The sequence below is a fragment of the Coturnix japonica genome, chromosome 14, assembly GCF_054131305.1.
Source record: "Coturnix japonica strain WE chromosome 14, WE-NBRP24, whole genome shotgun sequence".
NCBI lineage: Eukaryota > Metazoa > Chordata > Aves > Galliformes > Phasianidae > Coturnix > Coturnix japonica.
In genome coordinates this window covers 18348898-18370958 of record NC_140676.1, presented here as the reverse complement: position 1 = coordinate 18370958, position 22061 = coordinate 18348898, and the positions used below count along the sequence as shown (strand labels likewise).

The 22061-nt window shown below is 53.8% G+C and overlaps 1 protein-coding gene across 6 annotated transcripts; it reads right to left on the bottom strand.

Annotated features, from left to right (window-relative positions):
- Window positions 1–1671: 1671 nt before the first annotated feature.
- SHF (Src homology 2 domain containing F) lies at window positions 1672–17363 on the bottom strand. Of its 6 annotated transcripts, none has more exons than XM_015872667.3 (8): window positions 16721–17336; window positions 13493–13622; window positions 12374–12592; window positions 10890–11027; window positions 8388–8559; window positions 8008–8127; window positions 7232–7278; window positions 1672–5186 (listed from the first exon to the last, which is right to left on the bottom strand). In XM_015872667.3, exons 1-7 carry the CDS (start codon window positions 17186–17188, stop codon window positions 7266–7268), a joined length of 1260 nt encoding a protein of 419 aa, XP_015728153.2. In that variant the 5' UTR covers window positions 17189–17336; the 3' UTR covers window positions 1672–5186; window positions 7232–7265. The 6 variants fall into 6 exon arrangements, 5 of the variants coding, with proteins under 5 accessions (XP_015728153.2, XP_015728149.2, XP_015728147.1 ...); XM_015872663.3 differs by lacking the exon at window positions 7232–7278 and adding an exon at window positions 6205–6333; XM_015872661.3 differs by lacking the exon at window positions 7232–7278 and having other exon boundaries at window positions 16721–17363.
- Between the last annotated feature and the right edge of the window lie 4698 nt (window positions 17364–22061).

The window sequence follows — 22061 nt, the reverse complement described above, 5'->3', positions numbered from 1 at the left end:
TGCCGAATGGATGGCAGAGCTGGGGGGAGCACATCCCACATGCCAAGAACCCTGCAAGCATATCAAAATCAGCCCCCACTACAGAGGTGCCGCTACAGACGTTCAGCCTCAGTAATAGACATTTACTGGAGCTGCCAAGACAGGAATGAGACATACTTTGATAAAAGGATCTTGCTGTTAATGGTCCTGGGCAGGACCAGCCCAGTGGGGACAATTATCACAGCACTGATAGCAGGGGTAGCAATTGCAAACGTGAATTACCATTCAGTCTGCAGGCAGACAGGGACACCGCCACAGGGCCTGAAGGTGGATTTTGGAGGGATCTTCAACAAAGAGGGGCACTTTGTAGGACTGCACTGGGAACATCCCCTCAGCTTAGTCTCCTGCCTGCTCTGGAATATGACGTGCCACCTGGATGGCACCTGGAGCTCTGGTTAAATGACATTCACAGGACACCGCATCTTGCTGCCCCTCCAGAGACTGGACTGTAACACCTTTGCAGCCCAGTTTCCAGAGCAGGTCATCAGCCAGGGTAGTGGTGTAAGGCTGCATCTCAACCCTTGAGAGGCACGGTTACAAGGGGCAGAGCAGATGGCCATGGGCAGAGAAGAGTCAGACAGGCACCATGTGTAGAATGTAAAGGGAATTCCATGCCGCACAGAGCCTGCAGTCTGTACCATAAATTTAGGAAGGGGGGGTTGCTTAGATGTCGGAACACAATGACAGTGCTTGCACACATGCAGATAACAGCGCTGCACTGCACCTGTGCAGAGGCTGCACAGCACCTCATGAGAAACCAGGACCTGCCACTAACACAAGTGCAACAGATCAGGATGTCATGAGCACACAGAGGCCATGCTACACCACATGGAGTGCCCATCCATTGCAAGATGGTAAATTGGAGACCACCTTGTGTGCAAGTGGCCAGTTGGGCAGACTGTGCCTCCTGGAGAGGCACACGTGAGCAGCAAGTCAGCCAAAGAAGTGGAAGAGCCAACTGTATAAATAGGGCCATGCTTTGCACTGCCAGAGAGCCTGCACTGAGCACGGGCATAAAACCAGACAAGCTGTGAATGTGCAGAGAGGTAAGCATTAATGCCTGCAGTAAATCACAGCATGCTGTGCATGCGCAGAGAGGACGTAATGCTGCATATGGGCAGTAAATCACAGTGCACCATATCTGCACAGCAAGCCCACCCCGAACACACAGCGAGGACGTGCATGTGCAAAGAGCCGCTGGTCCCATGCTGGCACAAAGCAGGGCTTGCTGTGCACTGCCATTTAATGGAGAATAATTCAGCATGCATACTTTTATCCTGGAAATGAAAGGTTGGTAGCTGTGCAGGTCACCAGGCTGAGCAGGGCATGAGGGACGGCACCCCAGGCACAGGCAGTAGGTGAGAACATGCTGCCAGTGTATGAGATGAGGTCAGGCAGGAGGTACTGCATGAAATAAAGGAGGAAAGGAGCAAGGTCACCTCACAGTGAAAAATGGACCAAATTTAGGATAACCTGAAAAGACCTTAAACAGCAAGAAAATTCAGCTGAAATGCACCCCAGAACAGGAAAAAAGAGATTCAAACCTATAGACTTCAGAAGCTCTGAGAAGGTTTTGAAGGAAATCCAGCTTGGAGATTGGAAGGCAAATGAAAATGATTTATCACAAACACATTCTGTCAGTTTAATTTAATGATTTTCTCTCATAAGTAACTTCTTAGACAAGATTATGCAGCACATTTACGCTGGTTGGAAAAACAGGAACCAGTTTCCAATGACAGGAGTGCTGGGTATGGTAACAGTGGGGGAACCAGCTAATCAAGTAAACAATGGTTTGTATTAACAAGGGTGTCTCTGAGCAAAGAGGTATATTCTAGGACTTTTTTTCCACCCCTAGTAGTAGAGTGACTCAGGGATGACAGCAAGGCTGAGTTTGCAAGAGGGAGAGCTGCATCAGTAGCAAGGCACTGGGAAGATCTCACCCAAAAGATCTGCCCAAGCACGATGCTTTAGAGACAGCCCTCCAAAACTCTGCACAGGAGAGAACTGTAGACTGAAAATGAGGTGGAAGCATACGAGCACAGATGTTTTGGGACACTTCAAAGAGGACACCAGGAGCAAGTAGCTGCTTCGAGATGATGCTGGGGAAGTACACCAAAGGAAAAGAGCAAGGGTGGCCTCTGAGTCAGGAGCTGAAGCTACCCCTTGTGTCAAACACGTTGGTACCCACAAGATTTGAAAGGAGGTATTCAGCCACACCATGTGCAGGCCATGTGTACACAACACGTGCTACACTGCACATTTTGCTGGTAGCCTGCAGGGGTCGGGAACAAATTTCTCCACTTTGCTATAAACTTTGGCAGCTGAGGGTTTTGTTTGATCCTTCTCCTGCAGCACTTGAAGAGTGCTGTGGCTGAAACAGGACACTGTTCTCAGAAACATCCAAGCAACTCAGGCATCACTGGTAGGGCTGGGGTTTAAACTAATCACTAGGCTTAGATTTAATAGGACTTCTGCAGGCCAGAGAGGCAGGGAGGGGGCACTGCTGATGGACAACTGCCTACATGGGTTTTACCCAAACCCACAAGGAACAGCTGTTGGTGTTCAGGAGCTGTAAGGACTCATGCTAGGAGGCGTCATCACCCTTCCCAGGCTCACATCAGGCCTGACCCTAACCAAAGCACTTAATTCCTAGCAAGCAAGGGACACTGCAGATGCTAACTCAGCTTCAGCAAACATTCCCGTGTCCAAGGAAGGCAGGCTCAAATTCAGGCCTGAATCAGCCCTCCACCCCTCTGGGATGCCTTCCTCCTGCAGCGCTGTGTTTTCTGGCCAGCAAAGTCCTGTGCAGGAGCGAGCACAGACCCAAGCTGGCCCACAACTAGGGAGAGCAGCATGGGGCTCCAGGGCAGTGCAGCTCTAACCTGACCTCTGTACAAGAGCACGCTCCTAGCAGCACTAATCCAATTACAAAACAAACTTCTTTCCTTCATTACCACGGCCTGCAGCATGCTAAATCAGTCTGGCAATTATGGAGGGCTTAGCAAAGAACTAGAGATCAGACCATAAATGGCTAAAGACCTCACTGACGGAGAAGGGATGGAGAACAGGCAGCTGGGGAGTGTGGGGGATTGCTGGGACAAGTGAGTTGGGAATTGCTACAAAGAAAGGTCTCTTGACTGCCTTCATGCCTTCAGCAGGGTTAATCTCAAAGCCACATAAGGCTGCTCATGTCTTTGTCCATCCTAGAGTCGAGCTCACTCATGAATGGGGATCTCCTGCCAGAACACTAGCCCCGTTACACACCCACCCTTCTGTTATTTCCCAGCCAGGCTGCATAGTTAGGATTACACTGTCAGGACACAAGCTCGATGGTACAGGCAGCTGCCACTTTGCTCTTTGCAGCCCTTTCTCAAGGGAGAAAAACAACCCAGAACCCAGGTGAAACTCTCTCGTGCTTTTCTTCCCTGGCTACATGGATTCAAGTGGCCTCTGCTTTCCTTGCCAGCCACTAGGAAGGCAGTAGCAAGACAAAGCAAGAGCCTTTTCAGTGTAGCAAGGACATCTAAGAGCATCTCTGCAGCACCTCCAACCATTTTTGCATGCTCTGGTATCCACAGAAGCAGCACCAGGAAAAAACCCTCCAGCTAGTTGCTCCCTTCCCACTGGTCAAGATGCCTTTCTGGGCTGGGGAGAGGCAGACAGAGCTGCCAGCAGCCAAACACTGCTGTAAGGAGACACCGCGCACCCGAGATGAACTCAGACTGCAGCCTTTTAAGGAGTGGTGGAGGCTGAACATTGGGGAACTAAGTACCCCAATGCAACTCCACGCAGCATGCAGCCTGTGCATAACAGCCCCCACACCAGCCCAAAGCCATGATGGGCCACTGAAGCAGCAACTCCTCAGCTATGGATTGAGGATAGAAAACTTCAAGAGCCTGCACAAAGTCCTCGTGGTCTCATGGACCACCTCCATCATCCCACCAGAGCAGCAGGATCAGCTTTGTCCTGGGAGCACATAACTTCAGACACTGGAAGAGGAGAAACAATCTACCCCAGAGACAATGTGTCCAGAAGAAAAAGATCAGGGCTAGAGCCACTGGACGTCCAGGGCAAGAGGACAAACCTGTGAAATTCACAGATTTTGCCTAAGGTTTACAAGATGTAAAGCAAAACAAGCCAAATAACCTCAAGAACATCCCCCTCAGCCAGACGTAACAGGCAGACCCAGCTTATTGCTGTCCACAAAGGATCTCAAAGACATACTCAGGACATGAAAGCTGTCTTCTGTCCCATGTCACTGATGACTGTGTTGAACAACTCAGTTCTCTGCATGGGAGAGTGAAAAAAGAAGTAATTTTGCTTAATAAAATCTCCTCTCTGCTGTTTAGCAGGGTTTTGCCATGCCAGCCCCCCACCCAGCTTTTGGGATGAGGGCACAGAGTCCCTGCAGAGCTTTATTAGGCAGTGGTGCTGCATGCACAGCTCTGACTGGTTACTATGTACATTTGGCAAATGAAAGCGAGGAGCACCAAGAACCCACACTAGTGGGAGCCCCAGCAGCCTACCCCTCTGTGCCTCACTGTGACAGCACTGGCCTCCTTGCCAGCAGGTGCAGGGGTGTTCTTCTCCATCACGCAGGACATGGGCAGAGCCAGGTGCCCTCAGGAGACATCCCAGGATGTTTCCTCCCTCCTTTCCTGCACCTTGCTCCCCCCATGTCCTCTCCGAGGCCCCAGTTTCAGTCCTTTCTTCCCAAGGGGGTGAGGGCAGCAAATGGCTGCTCCCACTCAGCTCCTTTTCCCTGTTGCTATCCCAGCAGGCACACTGGAATCCCAGGAGAGGGCATGATGAGTGGTTTGACTGCCAAAGTCCCCAGTAGCACTGCCCGTGCCCAGCTCGCTGCTCCAGTGCCCATCCACTACACCAGCAGCGTTTCGCCCTGCAGACAGGCCACCTTCAGGTCCACACAGCCCCGAGCTCAGCTTGTGCACGGTGACAGCTATAGAGTGCGGATAGCCACTGGGTAAAGCAAGGACATGTGCTCAGCCCCCTTGATGGGCAGCTTGCGGCTGGCGTAGTGATGGATGATCTCTGGCACGCTGTCAAAGGGCGGGCTGTGCTGACCCAGCACATACTTGTTCTCCTGGGTCCGGGATAGTTTCATGTGCATGAAGCCCTGGCTGCTCCTGTGAGGAAAGACAGAGGCAGGGTTAGAAGTGACAGCAGGCCCTGGACCCCCACCCCTGGTCATACAGCCCTCTAATCCCGCATCTCTCAACCCAGTGTGGGTGAAGCCCCTATTACAACCACTCCAGCTCACACAGCAGCTATGCCAGGAGGAGTCAGGCTGGTGCATCCCCAGCCTCCCTGATGCAAAGCAGGATTTTCTCCTTCAGGCTGGGACCAGCCACAAGTGGGCTCATACCCCCCCCCCCCGCACCACCACTGCAGGCCCCATAAAAACCGCTCAGCACAGCAAGGCCATTTCCCGGCACAGTACAGGCACTGAGCCACACACGGCTGCGCAGGCAGATACTGCCACGAGCACTGATTCCAACTGACGGGCTAATGGCCCTGTTGCTATTAATTTGCGTCTCTGAGGAGAGCCACAGCCTGTCTGCAGCGTCTGGAATGCACATTATGGCAAAATATTGATGACTTAAAAGCCGACAGGACTTCATCAGCAATGCTGAGCAGTATCCAGTGCTGTGCAGGCCGGTCCCATCCCCCCAGCTGGAGACAGTGCTCGTAATGGACAGAGCGGCTGCATTAGCAGAATGGGTCTGCAATCCATTTAGGAGCTGAGAAGCAGGGAGCCAACTCCGCTGGGAAAGGGCTGTCTGGGAGCACACAGAGGGATCCAGAGCAGGATTAGTGCTGGATCCAGAGCAGGACAGCCACCACACAAGGTCCATAGCAATTTTGCCTGAATTGCTCTCTGAGTTTATACTGCAAGCTCAGGGATGTGAATGAGACTGGAAATACTGAAGGGAGGACACTGAAAACATGCAGCCAGCAGCTGCTGCAACCTCTTCACCATGCAACGGGCACCCACAGCCTCCAACCTCCACACCACAGCCTCAGCTGCCCCCAGGAAGGAATAAGCCACCACTGACTCATCCTCCAGGCAGTTAATGCAGCACAGTCCTGCCCACAGCACTCTGAGGGGAAGCACAGCCAGAGTGGTTTAAACCTCCCAGCTACCTGGCAGGGCTCCTGCTGCTCTCCTTTGTGCACATTTTCCTTTCAGGCTATACAAAATAACTGGGCATCAGTACCAGAGCTCTGCTTTCAGACCATCTCCTCAGCCACTCCTCCTTCCCCAAGAAAGAGCTAAAAAAATTAATAAAAAAAAAATAATAGAAAAAAAAAGGGATGCAGGCAAGCGGCTTAGAGCTATATAAAAATTATCCCAAGGGATCTTCCTTGAAAAGACTCTAGAGAGAAAGGTAAGAGTAAATAGCACATTCCTGAGGCTGTGTGCTCTCTGCAGGTGAAGACCTTGGACACTGCCTGAGCAGCTCTTGGATGGGATGCAGCCTCCCGTGGGCAGAAGCACATTGCTGCGAGGCTATGTCCCACTCACGTGTGGCATTTGAGAAGGGGACTTGGCTATTCTTGCCATGAGGCTCAGGGAAAAAAAAAAAATCCAAACAGATAACTGCACTGTAGGGAAGCAGTGAAAATGGGGAACTATGCAGCATCTCAGCTTTCCAGCTGACCTGTGGGGCAGCCACACTGGAGAGGGAGGGAGCCCCACCAACCCTGATGCCACCTCTCAGACACATGTAACGGCTTAAAGGTGGCTGACAGGACATCTCATGGCCTCCAACATGACTCACTGATCAGCAGAAGCTGTTGCTCCAGAACAGCTCACGCCCCAAGGCAAGGAAATATTACTGTGAAAACTCAAACATCAGTAAAAAATCCAACAAAGAAATGAAAGCGAAGAGCTTTTGCAAGAGGTTTGCTGTCTAATCTAAAGGCTACAAAAGCACAGGAGGAAGGCTGTTGGTTTTTTTTCAACTAAACATCTGCCCCACTTCGGTGCTGAAGGCAGCAATAAAATGGAAAAAAGAAAAAAAAAAGAAAAAAGAGAGATGGAGCAACGTAATTATTTAATTTGCAACTGAGGTACTGGGAAATAAATGGGGGGAGGATGAATCTGCCAGGGAGCAATGAAGGTACAGAGACCACTGGAAAAATATTGGGTATATTGAGAAAAGGACACCTGGGCTGCTGTCAGGCAGGGATGACTGAAGTGTTCAATACTTCTTCCTGTGTGCCAGAAAGAGAGTTAATGTACTAATCTTGCAGAAGGACAAGAAAGTATTTGCTAATCCATCATCATCCTCAGGACAGAATCAGCTTTGTTTTTGCAGTCTCAGACTTCCCTGAGACTCCCCAAGGGGCTGCGCAAGGAGCTCTGGACACGTACCTCAATGCTTCACACAGCTTTGGCTCTAAGAGAAGGTGGAAAATTTGGGGGAGGTGCAAAGATTCCCTCAAGACCCAAGCAGAAACCCAGCCATGCTGTGGGAGTGAGGCTTCTGTGCTGAGAAATAAAGCAGCACAGTGCCCTCTCTACCATGCAGCTGAAGAATGGCTTCAGCAGCTGCAGAAGAAGGGATGGGTACATTTCCATAAATAACAGGATTGTAAGGACTTTATTTTCTCATGAATTTCAGCTACAAAAAGGGGCAGCAATAAGCCAGAGCTAGAAGCTGTAATCACACACATTCAAATGAGTAATAGGGTATATCATTTTATCCGTCTGAGGGATTATGAGCGTTGCCAAGGGGAAAGCAGAATGCCTCTAGTTCTGCAAGTCATCCCAAGAGATGCTTCTGCCAGACACCAAACCAAACATCAAAAGTCTGTGCCACCCCACACAAAGAAATGCAGATCTCATATTCCAAAGCCCTGCCATTGTCTCTGAGCAGCCCTGTGGAACATGGTGTTCCAAAACCCCAGCTGCAGCCCCCCAGGTTGCATGGGCTCACTCACTTCAAGGAGAGGGAGAAGTCGTTCTTGCTGGTCTCGCTGTTGCGCACCAAGTAGCTGGCTTCCTTGCAGAGCCTCAGCAGTGTCTCTGCGTCTGTTCGGCTGATGGCCCCATGGTACCAGCTGCAGGGAGGAGAGGGATTTGGCTACATGCATGCTCTAAGCAGCACAGAGCCTCGCGGCAGTAGCAATACAAGTCTCCATGCCAGGGGTAAGGGTTGTGGGTTGGCAGAGGGTGGCAGGGGAAAGGAGGAGCCTAAGGAGGGCAGCAGGGACAAGTAGCATGCAGCAGAAATATGAGAAATATGGTGCCAGGAAAGAAAGTGAAGGCAAGAAGACAGCAATGGGGATACAGAAGAGCTGCTTGAGCACATGGAACTCACCACTGGCTCTCCAGGGGCAGCGCAGGGTCGATCCTCTCCCCAAGGAAGGGACCAGGCTCTGTGATCAGTGTCTTGGTGCTCTTGAGGCTGCTGGCACCATGTCTGAGGGCTGCCCTGGCCTTCTCCTCCCTGCAGGGTGAGGTGCGGCCATAGCCCAGACCCTCTGACGGCCCTGCAAGACAGACGGACATCACAGCAGTGGCAGGGACAGGCTGACAGACTTCAAACAAACCCAGCTCTCCCCATGCAGAGGGAGGCTGCAGTGACATCCAGAGTCATGCTGCATCGCACTGGTTCCCCCTCTCACTGCCCCATCCCCTTTCTCTAAGCAAGGACGGCGCAGCACAGCTCCCTGCAGCATCCACCACCAGGACTCAGTGTAGACCAGGGCTCTCACCATGCCCCAGCCCCTGGAAATATTTTCCAAGGAGGTTTCATAAGCTCTGAGAGCTTACATGTGCTGCTAATGTAACAAGATTTGCTGCATCTCCATCAAGAGAATTAGTACTGAGAGGCTCTCCAATCTTGAAAAGAAGAAAAGAGGAGTGAAGAAAATGGAGTTGAAGGAAGAAGCAGGAGAGGGATTAACTGAGATGTGTCCTGGGGACCCAGCCTCCCACCGAATGTTATTTCCGTGCAAGATTATTTCAGCATTAATAATATTGTTTCTCCCTCCTCCAGAGAGTTCATTATTGCTCCCCTGCCAAGCAAGCCCCCTCGCACAAATTACTTATCGATCAGTAGAGCTGCCGGCAGCAGCTGCTGCAGAGCACAACTGCCCCAAGGGTGCGTGTGCTGAACCTGGCCCTCGGGATGAGCAGATTCCTGTTCCTTGGCAAAGTTTTTTCAGCCCTCTGCAAATACTGCAGCTCAAATTCCCCCAGGGGGAGCTGGGGGATGAGGTGCTCAAGCCATGACTCCATCAGAGGTTCAGCTTTTACACAGGCTCGCCCTTGCCTCTAACAGCCAGGCTTCAAATTCAACTCATAAGCTTAAAAAATTGGGTCAATCATTAAAAAGTCAGACAATCAGAAGGCTGAAGTGTTTGCTAGCAGCACAGAGTCATCATATTAGAGGCTCAGAGAACTGTCAGAGAACAGCAGAGGCATGTACATGATTAAACAGGATATTAAAAACAAGCTCCCAGGATGGAGAAGACATCCTTCAAGAAGTTCAAGGCACCCCAGACAGGGACAGCAGAAAATAACACAAAACTCCGTTGAGATAAACTTAGCACAACAAAGCGAGTCAAAATGAAAATGAGCTTTTGTGTTGCTAAAGCCAGGAAAAATGACAAACTGATGTCAACAGAGAGACCGCAGGGATAACAAACGACAGGGGAAGGAGGAGGCTGTGCAGTAAATTAATTCTGCACGACACCTGCAAAGAGAAGCAGGAAGTTTCCCATTAGGTCCTTCTCTTTCTGAGATAAGCTCAACTTGTGTCTCACCAGGATGGCACACGGGGCAGTTGCACTGCTGCAGGCTGTCCCTGAGAAGCAACACTGGCCGTCATATACAACCTCATGAGGAGCCACCGGGGTCTGCACAAAGCCCTGCAGGAATCTGGGTAATTGCAGATAAGGAAATCAGATGTCTGCAGCTGGTATGTCGCAGCATCCATCAGGAACAGTGTTAGTGATGCACGGGTGGGCACAGCAAGCTGCAAAGTCATGTCTCACAGACTGGTCTCATGTGAGCAAGGCCAGCCCAGCTCATACAGCCTGTGCGGGTTCTGACAGAAGCTCTTTAGACGATGCTCTTGTAAAAAACCTTACTACAGAGCAAGGTCCTTAAAAATTAATAATGGGTCAAAAGAGAAGCCACAGTCATTGGCTTCCCTAAGTGAAATGGCCAACAGAGCTCAAAGAGAATTTAGCATGGGCTCTGCCTCTCAGCATGCACAAAAAGGGCTCTGCAGCAAGGCAAACCTGAGATGACAAAGCATGCCTGGGAGATGGAGCTCTTCAGGATAGTGAAAGTGAGAACTGGAAATCCAGAGGGATCTCCTGCCACTGAGCAGCAAGGCAGGGAAACAGCAGATGAAACAGAGCGGTGCTAAATGACAAAGCGATGCACTTAGAGAAAAAATATCCCCAGATTTCAGTGGTGAGATCTGAATTATCTGGTACTGTGCCCATAAGGGACCTGCGTATTAAGAGTCACAAAAAAACATCAACTAAATGCTCAAAAAGAAAAGGTAAAAGCAGCTATCAAACACTGGGAATTTGGAGGCAGAGTGGAGGGAGAAAAATAACCAATAATAACTCTGCCCCTGAAAAATCCCCTGGTGCAGCTCAACCACTGCAGGCACAAAGGTATCATGTAAAGGGAAATGTGGAAGAGGCAAGGACAAACATCTGCGTCCTGCCCAGGACAGGCATGTAAAGGGGGAAAAGGAGGAGGAGGAGGATGGGGTGCAAAAAGGGACCTGCAGTGCGTGGCAGTCCCAGCAGCCATCGGCCACAGCCCCCCCAGGCCCTTGCTGTCATGCGACACCCACCGTTGGCGTCTTCGTAGCTGTGCAGGCTGTGCTGCAGAGGGACAGAGGCACTGGCCTCACCGTCCGGGGGGGTTTCGCCGCTGTCGAGCTGTCCTACCGGTGGCGGCCATGGCAGGTCTTTAATGACCTTGATTTCAACTGGATATGAGGAGGGGTGTGGGAGAAGCAGGAAGAGAGAGAAAGAGAAAGAGAGAAAGAGAAGGCTTAGAAAAAAACATCATCAACACCAGACCTCGTGAGAAGAACAGCAGCTGTAGGGGTAAAGGAGCCCTGTGCTGGCCAAGGGGACCCACAGCCACCACCAGCAGAGATTGGGCTAAAGGAGGTGGCAGGAGGAAGAGGGCTAGAAGGGGGAAGGGCGCTAGATGCCCAGACAAGCATCCAGAACCAACAGAGCTCCTGGTGATAGCCAGGTTCCTGGAGGACAAAAAGACTATGAAGAAGTGGCTGCAGGCAGTCTGCAGCATCAGGGAAAGGGGTGCAGACATGGCTCACAGTGGATTAGCCTAGTGCCAGTGCCACTGTGTCTCAATGGGGGGACCAGCAGGAAGATTCCAACATCTCAGGATGCTCCTGAGATCTTACACACATGCCACAGCACCACAACTGGCTTTGCCATGCATTAATTCCCTCCAGACTCAAAGTCAACATGGAGCATCCTGGGCAGCATCCATTCATGAGCCAGATGCATGAATGTACCTCCTCCACCCAGGGGCAATGAGCAAATCCCCTACACAGGCACCTCAGCACAAACCCAGCCCAATTGAATCCTCAGCTCAGGATGCTACAGACATTGGTCCCACAGCCAGCCATGCCAGGACCCAAACCCCAGCCACCCACAGGGACAACCAGACACCAGTGTCACATTCACCCCAAAGGTGAATCACTCTCAAGCCCCAGTCTCCATGCCTCTCCACTGCCATCACAGGCTTATGCCTTGTGCACATCAACAGCAGCACGGACACACACTGCTGCAATTCAGATGCATCCTAGATAAGGGCGTGGCAATTAGCCATTGCTGGCAGTGGAGCCAGCACTAATGCGCAGCATGGATTTCCTCATTAACAAACACAAACACAATCGATCCTGCAGCATGAATAAATAGGTCAGGAGGATGGACATTTGCCTGGCCAAAGCCCGTCAGGGACAGCCCAGCCCTCATTCCTGCAAAAGGAGGTCCCAAGGAAGGAGAGTTCTTCCTGAGCTGGGGATGGAGCCCTAGCCCTGTAATTTGGGGTGGGAGACAGGAGTCAGCTGGCACAAGAGATGTCAGGCAGCTGGAGATGGCACTGGACAGACTGCCAAGGCAGCTCCATTGCCAGCCCACCCAGCCTGGCTGCCACAAGCCCTGCTGAAGAGAAACATTGCTCCTTGACACACAGAAATGCAAAGGCTGACACCGCCATCCCAGCTTTCCCACTGCAAAACGCTACACAGCACCAGCAGGCACTTCTCAAAACTCAGCTGCCTCCATCCCAGCTCACCTGCAAAGGCTTTGGAGATCCTCTCCTTCTTCCACTCCCAGGGCTGGTCATACTCCTCTGGCGGCCGCTCATCATCCTCAGGCAACCGAGATTCCCTGGGCCTGGGGCAGGCAGGACGGTCAGTGTCCACATCCAGCCCTCCAGAGATGGGCTCGTAGGGAGTGTCGTAGAGGTGAAGCGGCTGGGTTGGAGCCTCCCGTAAGCCTTTCTGGCGAATCTCTAGCAGAAAATGGAATGGAATGTGAGCTTCTCGCTTGGCCATGGTCCTCAAAGCTAGACAAAAGAACTTGGTTTCACCTCAGGGTGACGTAGGGTGGAAAGCGTGAGTGATGGAAAGGGCCCCAAACCTCCAGCAAGTGCCTGTCACAAGAAGCTCAGATGCTGGCCAGCAGGGTCCTGAACAGTTCCCAGCATCAGGATACCTTTCCCCCAGTGCAGTGTTTAACTACATGCCCTTCCCTTGAGCAGAACAAAAATCTCTCCACAGACACAAGAAAACTCCTTGTCACCTGCTGATTTTTCCAAGAAAGCAGCAACATCCTCCAAAAGCTGTGTGAGCTTTACAGAAACCATTAGCTCCAGGAAAACCACAGGAGCAGAAAGCAGAGCCAGAGCCTGGAACATGCAGCCCTGTGTGCACTGCAGCAGTCAGAGTAATGCCTCTGGGAGCACGTGCTCTCACCTCGCTTGCTTTCAAGCCATAAACAAAACCGTGGGGGACCCTGCTGCTGCACAGACAATGGCATGCTCTGCGCCAGCCATAACAAAATTAAATAGCTTCCACATCCATCTTGCTCTATGCCAGATGCATCGAATGTCATGTCTCCCCTGGCTCAACCTCATGGGCAGCACTGCAAGCAGAAATATTGAGGAGCCCTTAATACTCATGTAGCCTTTGCAAGTGCTCTGTCTGTGGCCAGCCCACCACACATGTAAATCTGAAAATTTGGCTGCAAAGCAGCCATGCTCCTCTGCAGCCATCCATCTGGATTTGCTGGCCACCCCTGGGAGACCTGGTGCTAGCACAGGCTGCAAGGAACAGAGCAGAGGCCACCAAATTCACACAGCAGCAGGGAATGGAAGAGTGTAGTGGCCCTTGCACAGAGCTTTCCACCTTACCAGCCATCATCTTCTGGGCTTCATATGGTTCCATATACCCATCATTTTCTGCCACTTTCTCCATCCCTGCCTGGCTACCAGCCACCTGCGCAGCATCAAAGGGGTCTGCATAATCCTCCAGGACAGGCAGCTGGAAAAGGGAAGGACAAGAGAAAGGTTAGGCCATTCCCTGCCTTTCCAGGTGGATAGGAACCAGCTGACACCCCTTGAAATGCCACCACCTCACCATGAGGAACACCCAGAGCAGCAGCAGGGACCTCAAACCCCATGGGGACAGATGAGCCTCCAAGACCTAGCAGCAGGAGCCCTGAGTTGCTGCCACTCCACCTGTCCCTTTTGAATATCCTTTTGGAAGAAGGCTCCAAGCGGGCACTGCAACCCTGCAGAGCAGGTGCTGGCAGCCCATGGCTTTCCAGGCACCCGCACAAGGCTCTCAGCAGTGGAAACACTCCAGCCTTTGTCCCAGAAGCTGCCCAGCAGAGCAGAAGGCAGCCTGGCCTCTTCTGTTAGCACCAGCCTGCAACCAGCAAAACCACTGGTGCCTGCACAGATGCCCCAGCAAGGTTGTTTCCAAAAGCAGGGCTCTCAGCTCAGCCGTGTTTTCTGAGGCAGCCTCAGTCCCAGTTCAGACATTGGCAGACACTGATGAAACTGGGAGCTCACTGGTTATCTGTCAGGGCCCCTGCAGGCACATCTATAGGCATATCTCAGCAAAAGGACTATGAGCAGCCTGTAGCTTCCTCTCAGCAGGAAAAGGGGACAGGAACTGCAACACCCCAGCAGCTCCTAAGTGCCTTGTCCATCACCCATCTCCCTCCAGGGCCCACTGGGCAGCTCCTGCTCACCCAGAGGCAACTCTCCCACAACCAGCAGAGCAATCACCCCCAGAGCAAACCCCAGCAGTCATCAGGAAATGTGCATTGCCGGGCTGCCCGCAGTCCCTGGGAAGTTTTGTACCACTGGAGGCACTGTGCCCAGCACTCCCTCACCCCCTGCAATGAGCTCTCTGGCTCTGTAATGGCAACAGGGTCAAGAAGGGGTTGCCTGCTTGTTCTTCTGCCAAACCTGCCTGCATTACAGCCTGCCACAAACCCCATTTCCTAGATAGCCTGACACCTGGCTTGCTGCTGGTACTGCTCCCAGAGCCTCCCTCTCCCACTCCATCAATGCAGAGCAGACTCAGACGAAATGGGACACCAGCACAGCAGCTCAGATGCTCCCCCACATGCAGCACCTTACACTGGAGCCACTATGAGTTATAACTTCACCCAGTTCATTCTCTCCTTTGGGTGTAACACTTCTCTCATTTTACCTCTGGGACCTTTTCCCCAAGGAAATCGCCCCACAGCTCAGCTTCTGGCAGACACCAAGGCCAAACCCAAAAGCAAAACAAATGTTGGCCATAGAAGAAGGGCCTGGTTCCCTGCCCCAGTAGCCAGACAAGTTGCACCCAGGGCACAGGAGGTGTGGGGAGCCCAGGACGGACAGCACAGCATCTTGCAGGATGACTCAGTTAGGAGGCTCTGGCAGGAAAGACACACACCCAGGAGCTTCCTGGCCAGGCATTCCAACACGCTGCGGTGTTGACCCTGAGCTCCCAGCAAAAGCTTCACATCAGGAGCTTCACGTCTCAGGGCTGGCCCAAAGCATGTTGGCAAACCCGGAGCCACACGTGCCTGTGTGGCAGTCTCTTGTCCCCATTGGGACAGCCCAAAGAGGAGATCCCATAGCAGGCAAGGACAAGGTGTCACCAGGAAGGGAGCCCTCAGTAAGAATGGGCTGGATCTGTCCCATGTGCATCAAGGGAAATATGGCAGTGCTGTTCCTCATGTGGCAAAAGACACATCTCAAGAGTCTGTCCCTTGCACGAGCTGTGGAGGATGGAGCACTTGGTCCAAGCAGAGGGAGGACCTGTGCCAGTCCCCAGCACCCCCAGCGCACTGTTATAATGAAACACGAGCTGCTGCAGAGCGCGCCCTAGTGGGATGCCGCCCATCCCACTGACTCCTCCAAACTCTGACAATTCATCCAGTGCCACGTGCTCCAGGACACCCTGACACAGGCAACACAAGCTTACACTGACCATCCTTGGTCCTCCTGGGCCACTTTCACAAAGGGCACCGTGAACAACCCAGCCATGCTGCAGCCAGGGAACCCTCCCACTGCCCAGCCCAGCAGACGGGAGCTGGAAAGGGTGCCCAAGCTCTGCAGAAGAGCTCCCTATCTATGGTGGATGCTCCACTGCTCCTCCAGGGAAATGGCTTTAGCTTTAATGGGCTTATCTCCAGCTCACCCGGCCCTTGGAGCACTACCTTGTCCATCTTGAGAACCCTAAAGAGTGAGAAACCTCCTCATCAATGGGGAGATCTGGAGATAACCTCACCACTGCCTGCCTGGGTGATGATGAAGGGCCTTCTTTGGACCCATGCTGTTACCTGGGCTTCCCCAGCTGCCTTCAAGCCCTTGGCTCTGCACTGCACCTTCCAGCTTCTCACTGCACTCCAATGGATACAGCCCAGTCCCTGCACTGCAGCACCATGCATCCCCCTGCCATCCATCAGGAGGAAGAACCCTCCGAAGGCCCCAACAAACCAACCCCCTGCTCTGCTGCACAGCTGAATGGCCCCGCTACAAACCTCCCAACAGCAATAATGCACTAAGAGCAACTTCCCGAGATCCACTGGCGACGAGCTGCTCGCCTGCATCCAGCATTCCCTGACCGGGTTCTGCTCAGCGTGTTTCCAGGAGCGTCAAGCGACACCGAGCCCGAGCCTGCGACTTCTGTATCAACAACTCGCTCCTTCCCTCCATCAGGCTCATCCGCGCGGAGTTCGCCCAGCAAGCCCCATCTTGCAGCACCGCCGGGCGCCCGCCAGCTCTCCTGCCTTCATGTGCGCGGTCCCCTGTTGGACTCTCGCCCGCAGCCACGGGTTCGTCCCTGGCAGCGTCTCTGTGCCACCGGGGACCGCTCCGTCCTCCTCTCCATCCCCAGCTCGGGGGCGGCAGACAAAGAGGCACGGCCGCTTCCCGACAAAGCAGCCGGCAGAGGCCGGGCAGGCCCGGCAGACTCACGGCGCTGCGGGGAAGGAGGCCCGGGGAGAACGACCCGGCCCTGGGGAAACGTCCCGAGCTCGGCGAGCCGCCTCCGCGGGGAGCACAGCGCGGGGAGCCGCGGGGAACCCGTCGGAGACGCGGCGGCAGCGCTCGGGTCACCGGCGCGGCACTCACCTCCTGCGGCGGCTCGTCGGGCGGCTCGTGGCCGGAGGGGGGCGAGCCGGGGGCGGCGGGGGGCGGCGCGGGGCTGGCGGGCGGCTTCTCGGCGGCCTCCACTTTGATGAGCCGGTGCTTGGGCGAGACGTAGCGGGGCCCGTCGGGGGCGGCGGGAGGAGGCGCCCCGCTGTAGGGGTCCTCGAAGTCGCGCTCCTTCTGCAGGCGGTACGCGGCGACGATGTCGGGCTGGGCCGAGGCCAGCGGCTCGGCGGCGCCTCCCGGCGGCGGGGGCGGCTGCGGCGGCCCGGCTCGGTAATCGGGTTTGGGCGGTGCGGGCGGCGCGGGCTTGGCGCTGCGGAAGCCGAGGTGCTCGCGGAGCCAGCGGGCCATGGTGCCCACGCACTGCGGAGCCCCGGCCCCAGCTCCGGCCCCTGCCCCGGCCCCGCCGCCGCGCTCCGAGCCGGCCGCCGCTCCGCTCAGCAGCATCGGCGCGGGCGGACTGAGTGCAGCGGCGGAGCCCGGGCCGGGGTGGGGGGGAGCGGGGGAAGCAGCCGAGGGAGGCGGCCAGTGCCACCTGCCGGAGCTGCGGCGCCGGCTCCTCCGAGCCGGGGCTCCGAGCTGCGCGCCCGACTCATCCCCCGCCCCCCCGAGCCCGGCTCCCACCACGCCCCGCCCGCTTCTCCCGGGTCCGCCCCGCTCCCCCGGCGTCCGTCCCGCCCTCCGCGGGGCCCGGCCCGACACCACCCGGGCTGCCTCGGCGCCGTGGCTTCCCACCGCGGGTTATCCGCGCTCCCCTCGGCGCGGGGAGGGAGGGGGCTCCGCTGGGGAGGCAGCGAGCGAGGAGTGGGAGCAGCTCGAATGTATGGGAAGGCTGCACTGAGTGGTGCCTGCTGCCTGGTGAGGCTGTTAGGAAAGCAGGAGCACACGCTGCTTACTTCTACCCGAGAAACCCTGCCCGATTCCTAACCAGAACTCAGCAATCAAGACTAGGAAATTCAGAGTGTACAGGATACAGAATACTTCGGAAGGAGCAAAGCTGCCTGACATACACAGGGTGAGCACAAGGCAGCATTTGAGGTTGGGCAGCCACTAAATCCTGGCTGATGGAGATGATGATATAGTTATTAAAATGCAGAAAGGACAGAGGTTCTCAATCTGTCTGTCTGGCAGTGGGAAGGAAGCAGGATGCCGGTCTGATGGCACATGAGTGGCAGCACTTCCACTGCCTGCCAGTAGCCAAGGAGGATGTTCAGCAACGTCTGTGCAGGGTGAGGAGGGCAGAGCATGGTGGGAGCCCCTGGGGAGATGCCTTTGTGCTGGGGGAGGTCTGAAGAGTGCTCTGAGCTCTGCACCTCACATGGCTCAGTACAGGCACAGGCTGTTCGTGTTTTTTCTGCAGTCATGACAAGACACAGGTGACATCTCTCCATTCTTGGCGGTGTGTTTCATGCTCTAAGAAGCAGCTGCTGCCTGCATTCACACTGCAAAACTGAGCTCCATCTGCATCTCTCGCTGCAGCTGGTGTTGCTCCAGTGCCCAAAGTCCTTATATCCATCGTCTCTGATGCACATTGGTACTCAGGGTTGATGCCTGCACCACAGCAATCAGCCCTGGTGCCACATCCGTGGCCTCGATGCCACTCCATCTGTGAGGCCACGTGTCCAGGCCCTGTGGCAGATGGCTGTCATGTAGCGCTGCCTGTGCAGGACTTGGCAAGGGGCACAGAGCTGACAGATGGGAGAGGACCAAGAGCAAGAATGTGTGCGAGACTCAAGATTTTGTCTGCTCCCTCACACAAGCAGCCCCCAGCAGGATGCTGTGCTGGGTCCCAGGGAAGATGGCAGTGAAACCACCATTTGCAGCCTTTGGCTGGGAGGTGAGCACTTTATGGCTGCACAGAAGTGATGTTTGGCACACAGGGTAATAAAAGAGGTGAGATGGAAGATCGTCCTAGAGAGGCCTTGGTAGGAGCTCTGCTCCCGTCCTCCGTCTCCTGCCATCTGCCCCCATCTCAATAGGATCCAGGAGCTTTTCCCTGTTGCCTTTGGGCAGAGACTCACTGAACAGCCCTTTCTCTTACCATTTCCTTTGTAAATGCTTCCCAAGCAGGTTTGAGCATGCACCAGGAAGAGAAAGCCAGGTAAAGCCTTCTGCGCCCCCGCCAGCCCTGTGCATGCCCTCCTGGCTGATGGGAGGAGCTGCTTCAGCCGGTCTGAGTGCTCCTCAGGCTCATCTGCAGCTGGGGAAGGGAGCCCTGTTCTGCTGCCCAGGCCAAAAACAGGACATGGGACCTTGTCTGGGGTCTGGAAGGGCCCAGGCTGCACATTCCCCATAGTTTCCTTGGTGCCTTTCCAGTTTAAGGGGCTGCAGCCCAGCATCCTGCAGGTTCCACAAGCAGCAGAGGCCTGGGTTTGGTGCCCAGTTCATGACTGTGGGTGTTGGGTGATTCAAAGGGGAACATCTCTGCCCATGTGCTGTGGAGGACACACAAGAAGAGGATTTGTCTGCAGGTAATGCAGGGCCTGGATTTAGTATTTGACACTTGCCACCACCATCGCTTGAATCAGGCACTGAGACCGGCACCTCCCTGGGTTGCAGGGGGGCACGTAGTCCTGTAAACCTTCAGGTGCATCATCCACAGCTTTGAATAAAAGCCCATGAATGTCTGTAGCATCTCCAGCTCCATTTGTCCTTGGAGCCACCATATACAAGCAGAGATGACTGTGTATTTGCCAGCCATGCAGAGCTTGCCCTGAGTTCTGGGTACAGCAGGGGGCATGAGGACTGGGAGGGGAAGACTATGACACCAAAAGTGCTTCCTAGGAGGCAGCCGGGGAGCCACAGACTGAGAAATGACACATCTGCTCTCTGCAAATGAACAAAAACTGGCATAAGGAGCAGGAAACTGGCATTGCTAGGGGACAGATGGGTAAATATGACATAGTGGGGAAGAGTCAGCACAGCTCTTTTAAAGGAGGTTTCTTGCTTCCAAAGTGAGCGGCTTTCATGGAAAAAGCGGCAGGCGCCTGAGAGATCCAGCTGAGAGGTCACCTGCATTTCCATCAGCCAATCCTCTGACGATAGATCAGTGGAGAAGTGACACAACCTGCTAATAATACTGAATTATTCTGGGTACTGCCGACAAGTGAAAAGAATGGTAGGAAGACTTTTGAGAGCCTGAGCTGCTTGGCTATAAAGCCGGATGAAAGCCAGTGTCAGTGAGGTGACACGTGGGGAAACCGAGCCTGACCTCAGTGTCTAAAGTGATGGGCTCTGAGGCCAGGAGCTCTGACAGCCATGAAAATGTCCCCTCAGCACTCAGTGAAGGCCAAAAGTGCAAAAATTCTCAGTCAAAACTGGGAGAGGAAAAGGGAGAGGCTGTGTCAGAGGCATCACTATTCTCTGGGTCAGACCCAGCTCCCCTTGTGTGGTCCTAGTCCTCCCCTTCCAAGAGTACAGCAAAGTGTGCAGAGAAGGGCAGCAGGATGATCCAACGTTCTACACATGGGGTGTGTGATGGATTGAGGCTCTTTGGCATGGAAAAGAGAAAAACGGGCACAGGCCAGAGACCTGCACAACTCAGGGAGTGAGGAGAGAGTGGAAGATGAGGGGTAAGCATGAGGAGATTAGTCTGCGCTCAGCTGCCCTCCTTCCTTGGGCTGCTGCAGGTGCTGCATGGTTTAGGAACAAAATTAGACAAAACTTAGGAACAAGTCTACAGAAAGAAATCTTTCAATCCTGCAAGTCTTTGTATTTAGACCAAAATATTTGGCAGCAGACAACATGGGTCCACAGCAGGTCCCTGATCTGATCAGACATGTTGCTCCTCTAAAGCAGCATGACACAGACATCTCTGCACCTACGCTCACACAAGCAATGCAGACGTGTCTTCTAAGTGCATTCAGATGCTGTCTGTCCAGGCATGCAGGATATGCCCAAAGCAGTCACATTTAGGAAGTGGAGCAAATCTGTGCAGATGTTTTCTGCAGCTCCCCAACCCTTCTGTCCAAATAAATCATTAAGCAGCTGATAATACCATTGAAACGATGCTAATTGACCAAAAGAAGTGTCAACAACTCATTGACAGACATCTGCCAGCAAAGCACATTGCTCTCACCCCACCACGCACGTTCACCGCCTCTGCTCACAGCACAGACAGCCCCTGGCACATCCACAGCCCTGGAGAGCTGCAGCTGCATTCGCTGCCAGTGGGGTTGGGAAGCCAAGCCATTCTGCAGTTACCTTTGGTATTTTCCCAGCAAAACCGGGCTTATGACAGGAAAACTTCTTGGCAGATGCTGGCTAAGTGACAACAACCATCGTGCTGACACCTTGGTGCTCTGAGTCCTGGCACAAATTCAGGCCCTCCAGCGCCAGGTCCTGAGTGTGGCAGGGTGGGCAGGGAGAAACAGCTGGATCTGCAGAATGAGCTCTGCAAAGGCACAGCAGTCTCCAAGTGGGATGGACTGCCTGAATTCCTCGCCTGAATGAACAAAGGAAGCTGGGAGAGTGCGGATCTGAACCTGGTATCAAGCGGTAAAGTGGAATTGATCAGAGCTGCCCACACTCATCGATCCAAGGCAGGGCAAACCAAGGCAGAGCTCAATCAGCACGATATGCTGGGTGGAGGATGGTGCTCAGGAGCTGCCATAGGACCTGAGCACCCCAGAAAGTATTAATGATGTTGAGTGTGGGGCAGTGGCTGCACTCATAAAGCTGAGTCCATCTGCACAGAGATGCTCCCTGGCTTTATATTGCATAGGGGCTGTGAACTACTTTTGGAATCTTCCGTGTATCTCTAAAAGGGGCTGTCATCAGCCATCAGGGATGGGCATGGTGCACAAGGGCAAAACAGGCACCGTTCCCCCTGTGCAGCTGATTTTGCCACCAGTCAGTTCTATGTTTCTAAGGCAGAAAATGAAGGTGAATTCAGAGGGGAATGCAAGTGGGCGCAGCTGTGCGCAGGGCAGGCTGCCTGGCTGCAGATGCCCACCTGTTTTGTGCCCTCTCAGCACCAGAAAGAGGATGAAAAGGTGGCTGTGTGAAGGCTGTACATCCCTGCTGCAGGAGGAGGCTCCCACTTGTGATGCAAACAAAGGATGAGCGGGAACTCAGGCTGGCAGCTGGAGCCAAGCAGACAGACACATGGCAGCATTTATATAGTGCTAGGGCACAGCTCATTCTCCCCTGGGGTACTTTGATCATGTCCCATCTGCAGCTGCATGTTGGACCCACCAGGAAACAGCTCAGTGTGTTTTGTGTTCCCTGCAGGTCAGAAGTGACAGCTTTAGGGAATCTCTGCTCCGTGCATTTTGGGCATCATTTTCCTTTATCTCTGGAGGTTGGAGCCAGGCAAGGA

Excerpts from the sequence above, each read along its gene's own strand:
- SHF (XM_015872661.3), bottom strand. The coding sequence starts at position 17,188 with ATGCTGCTGAGCGGAGCGGCGGCCGGCTCGGAGCGCGGCGGCGGGGCC. Across the intron at positions 13,623-16,720 it reads CCGACGAGCCGCCGCAGGAG|CTGCCTGTCCTGGAGGATTA; the intron begins GTGAGTGCCGCG and ends TCCCTTTTCCAG. Across the intron at positions 11,028-12,373 it reads GATCTCCAAAGCCTTTGCAG|TTGAAATCAAGGTCATTAAA; the intron begins GTGAGCTGGGAT and ends CCTCATATCCAG.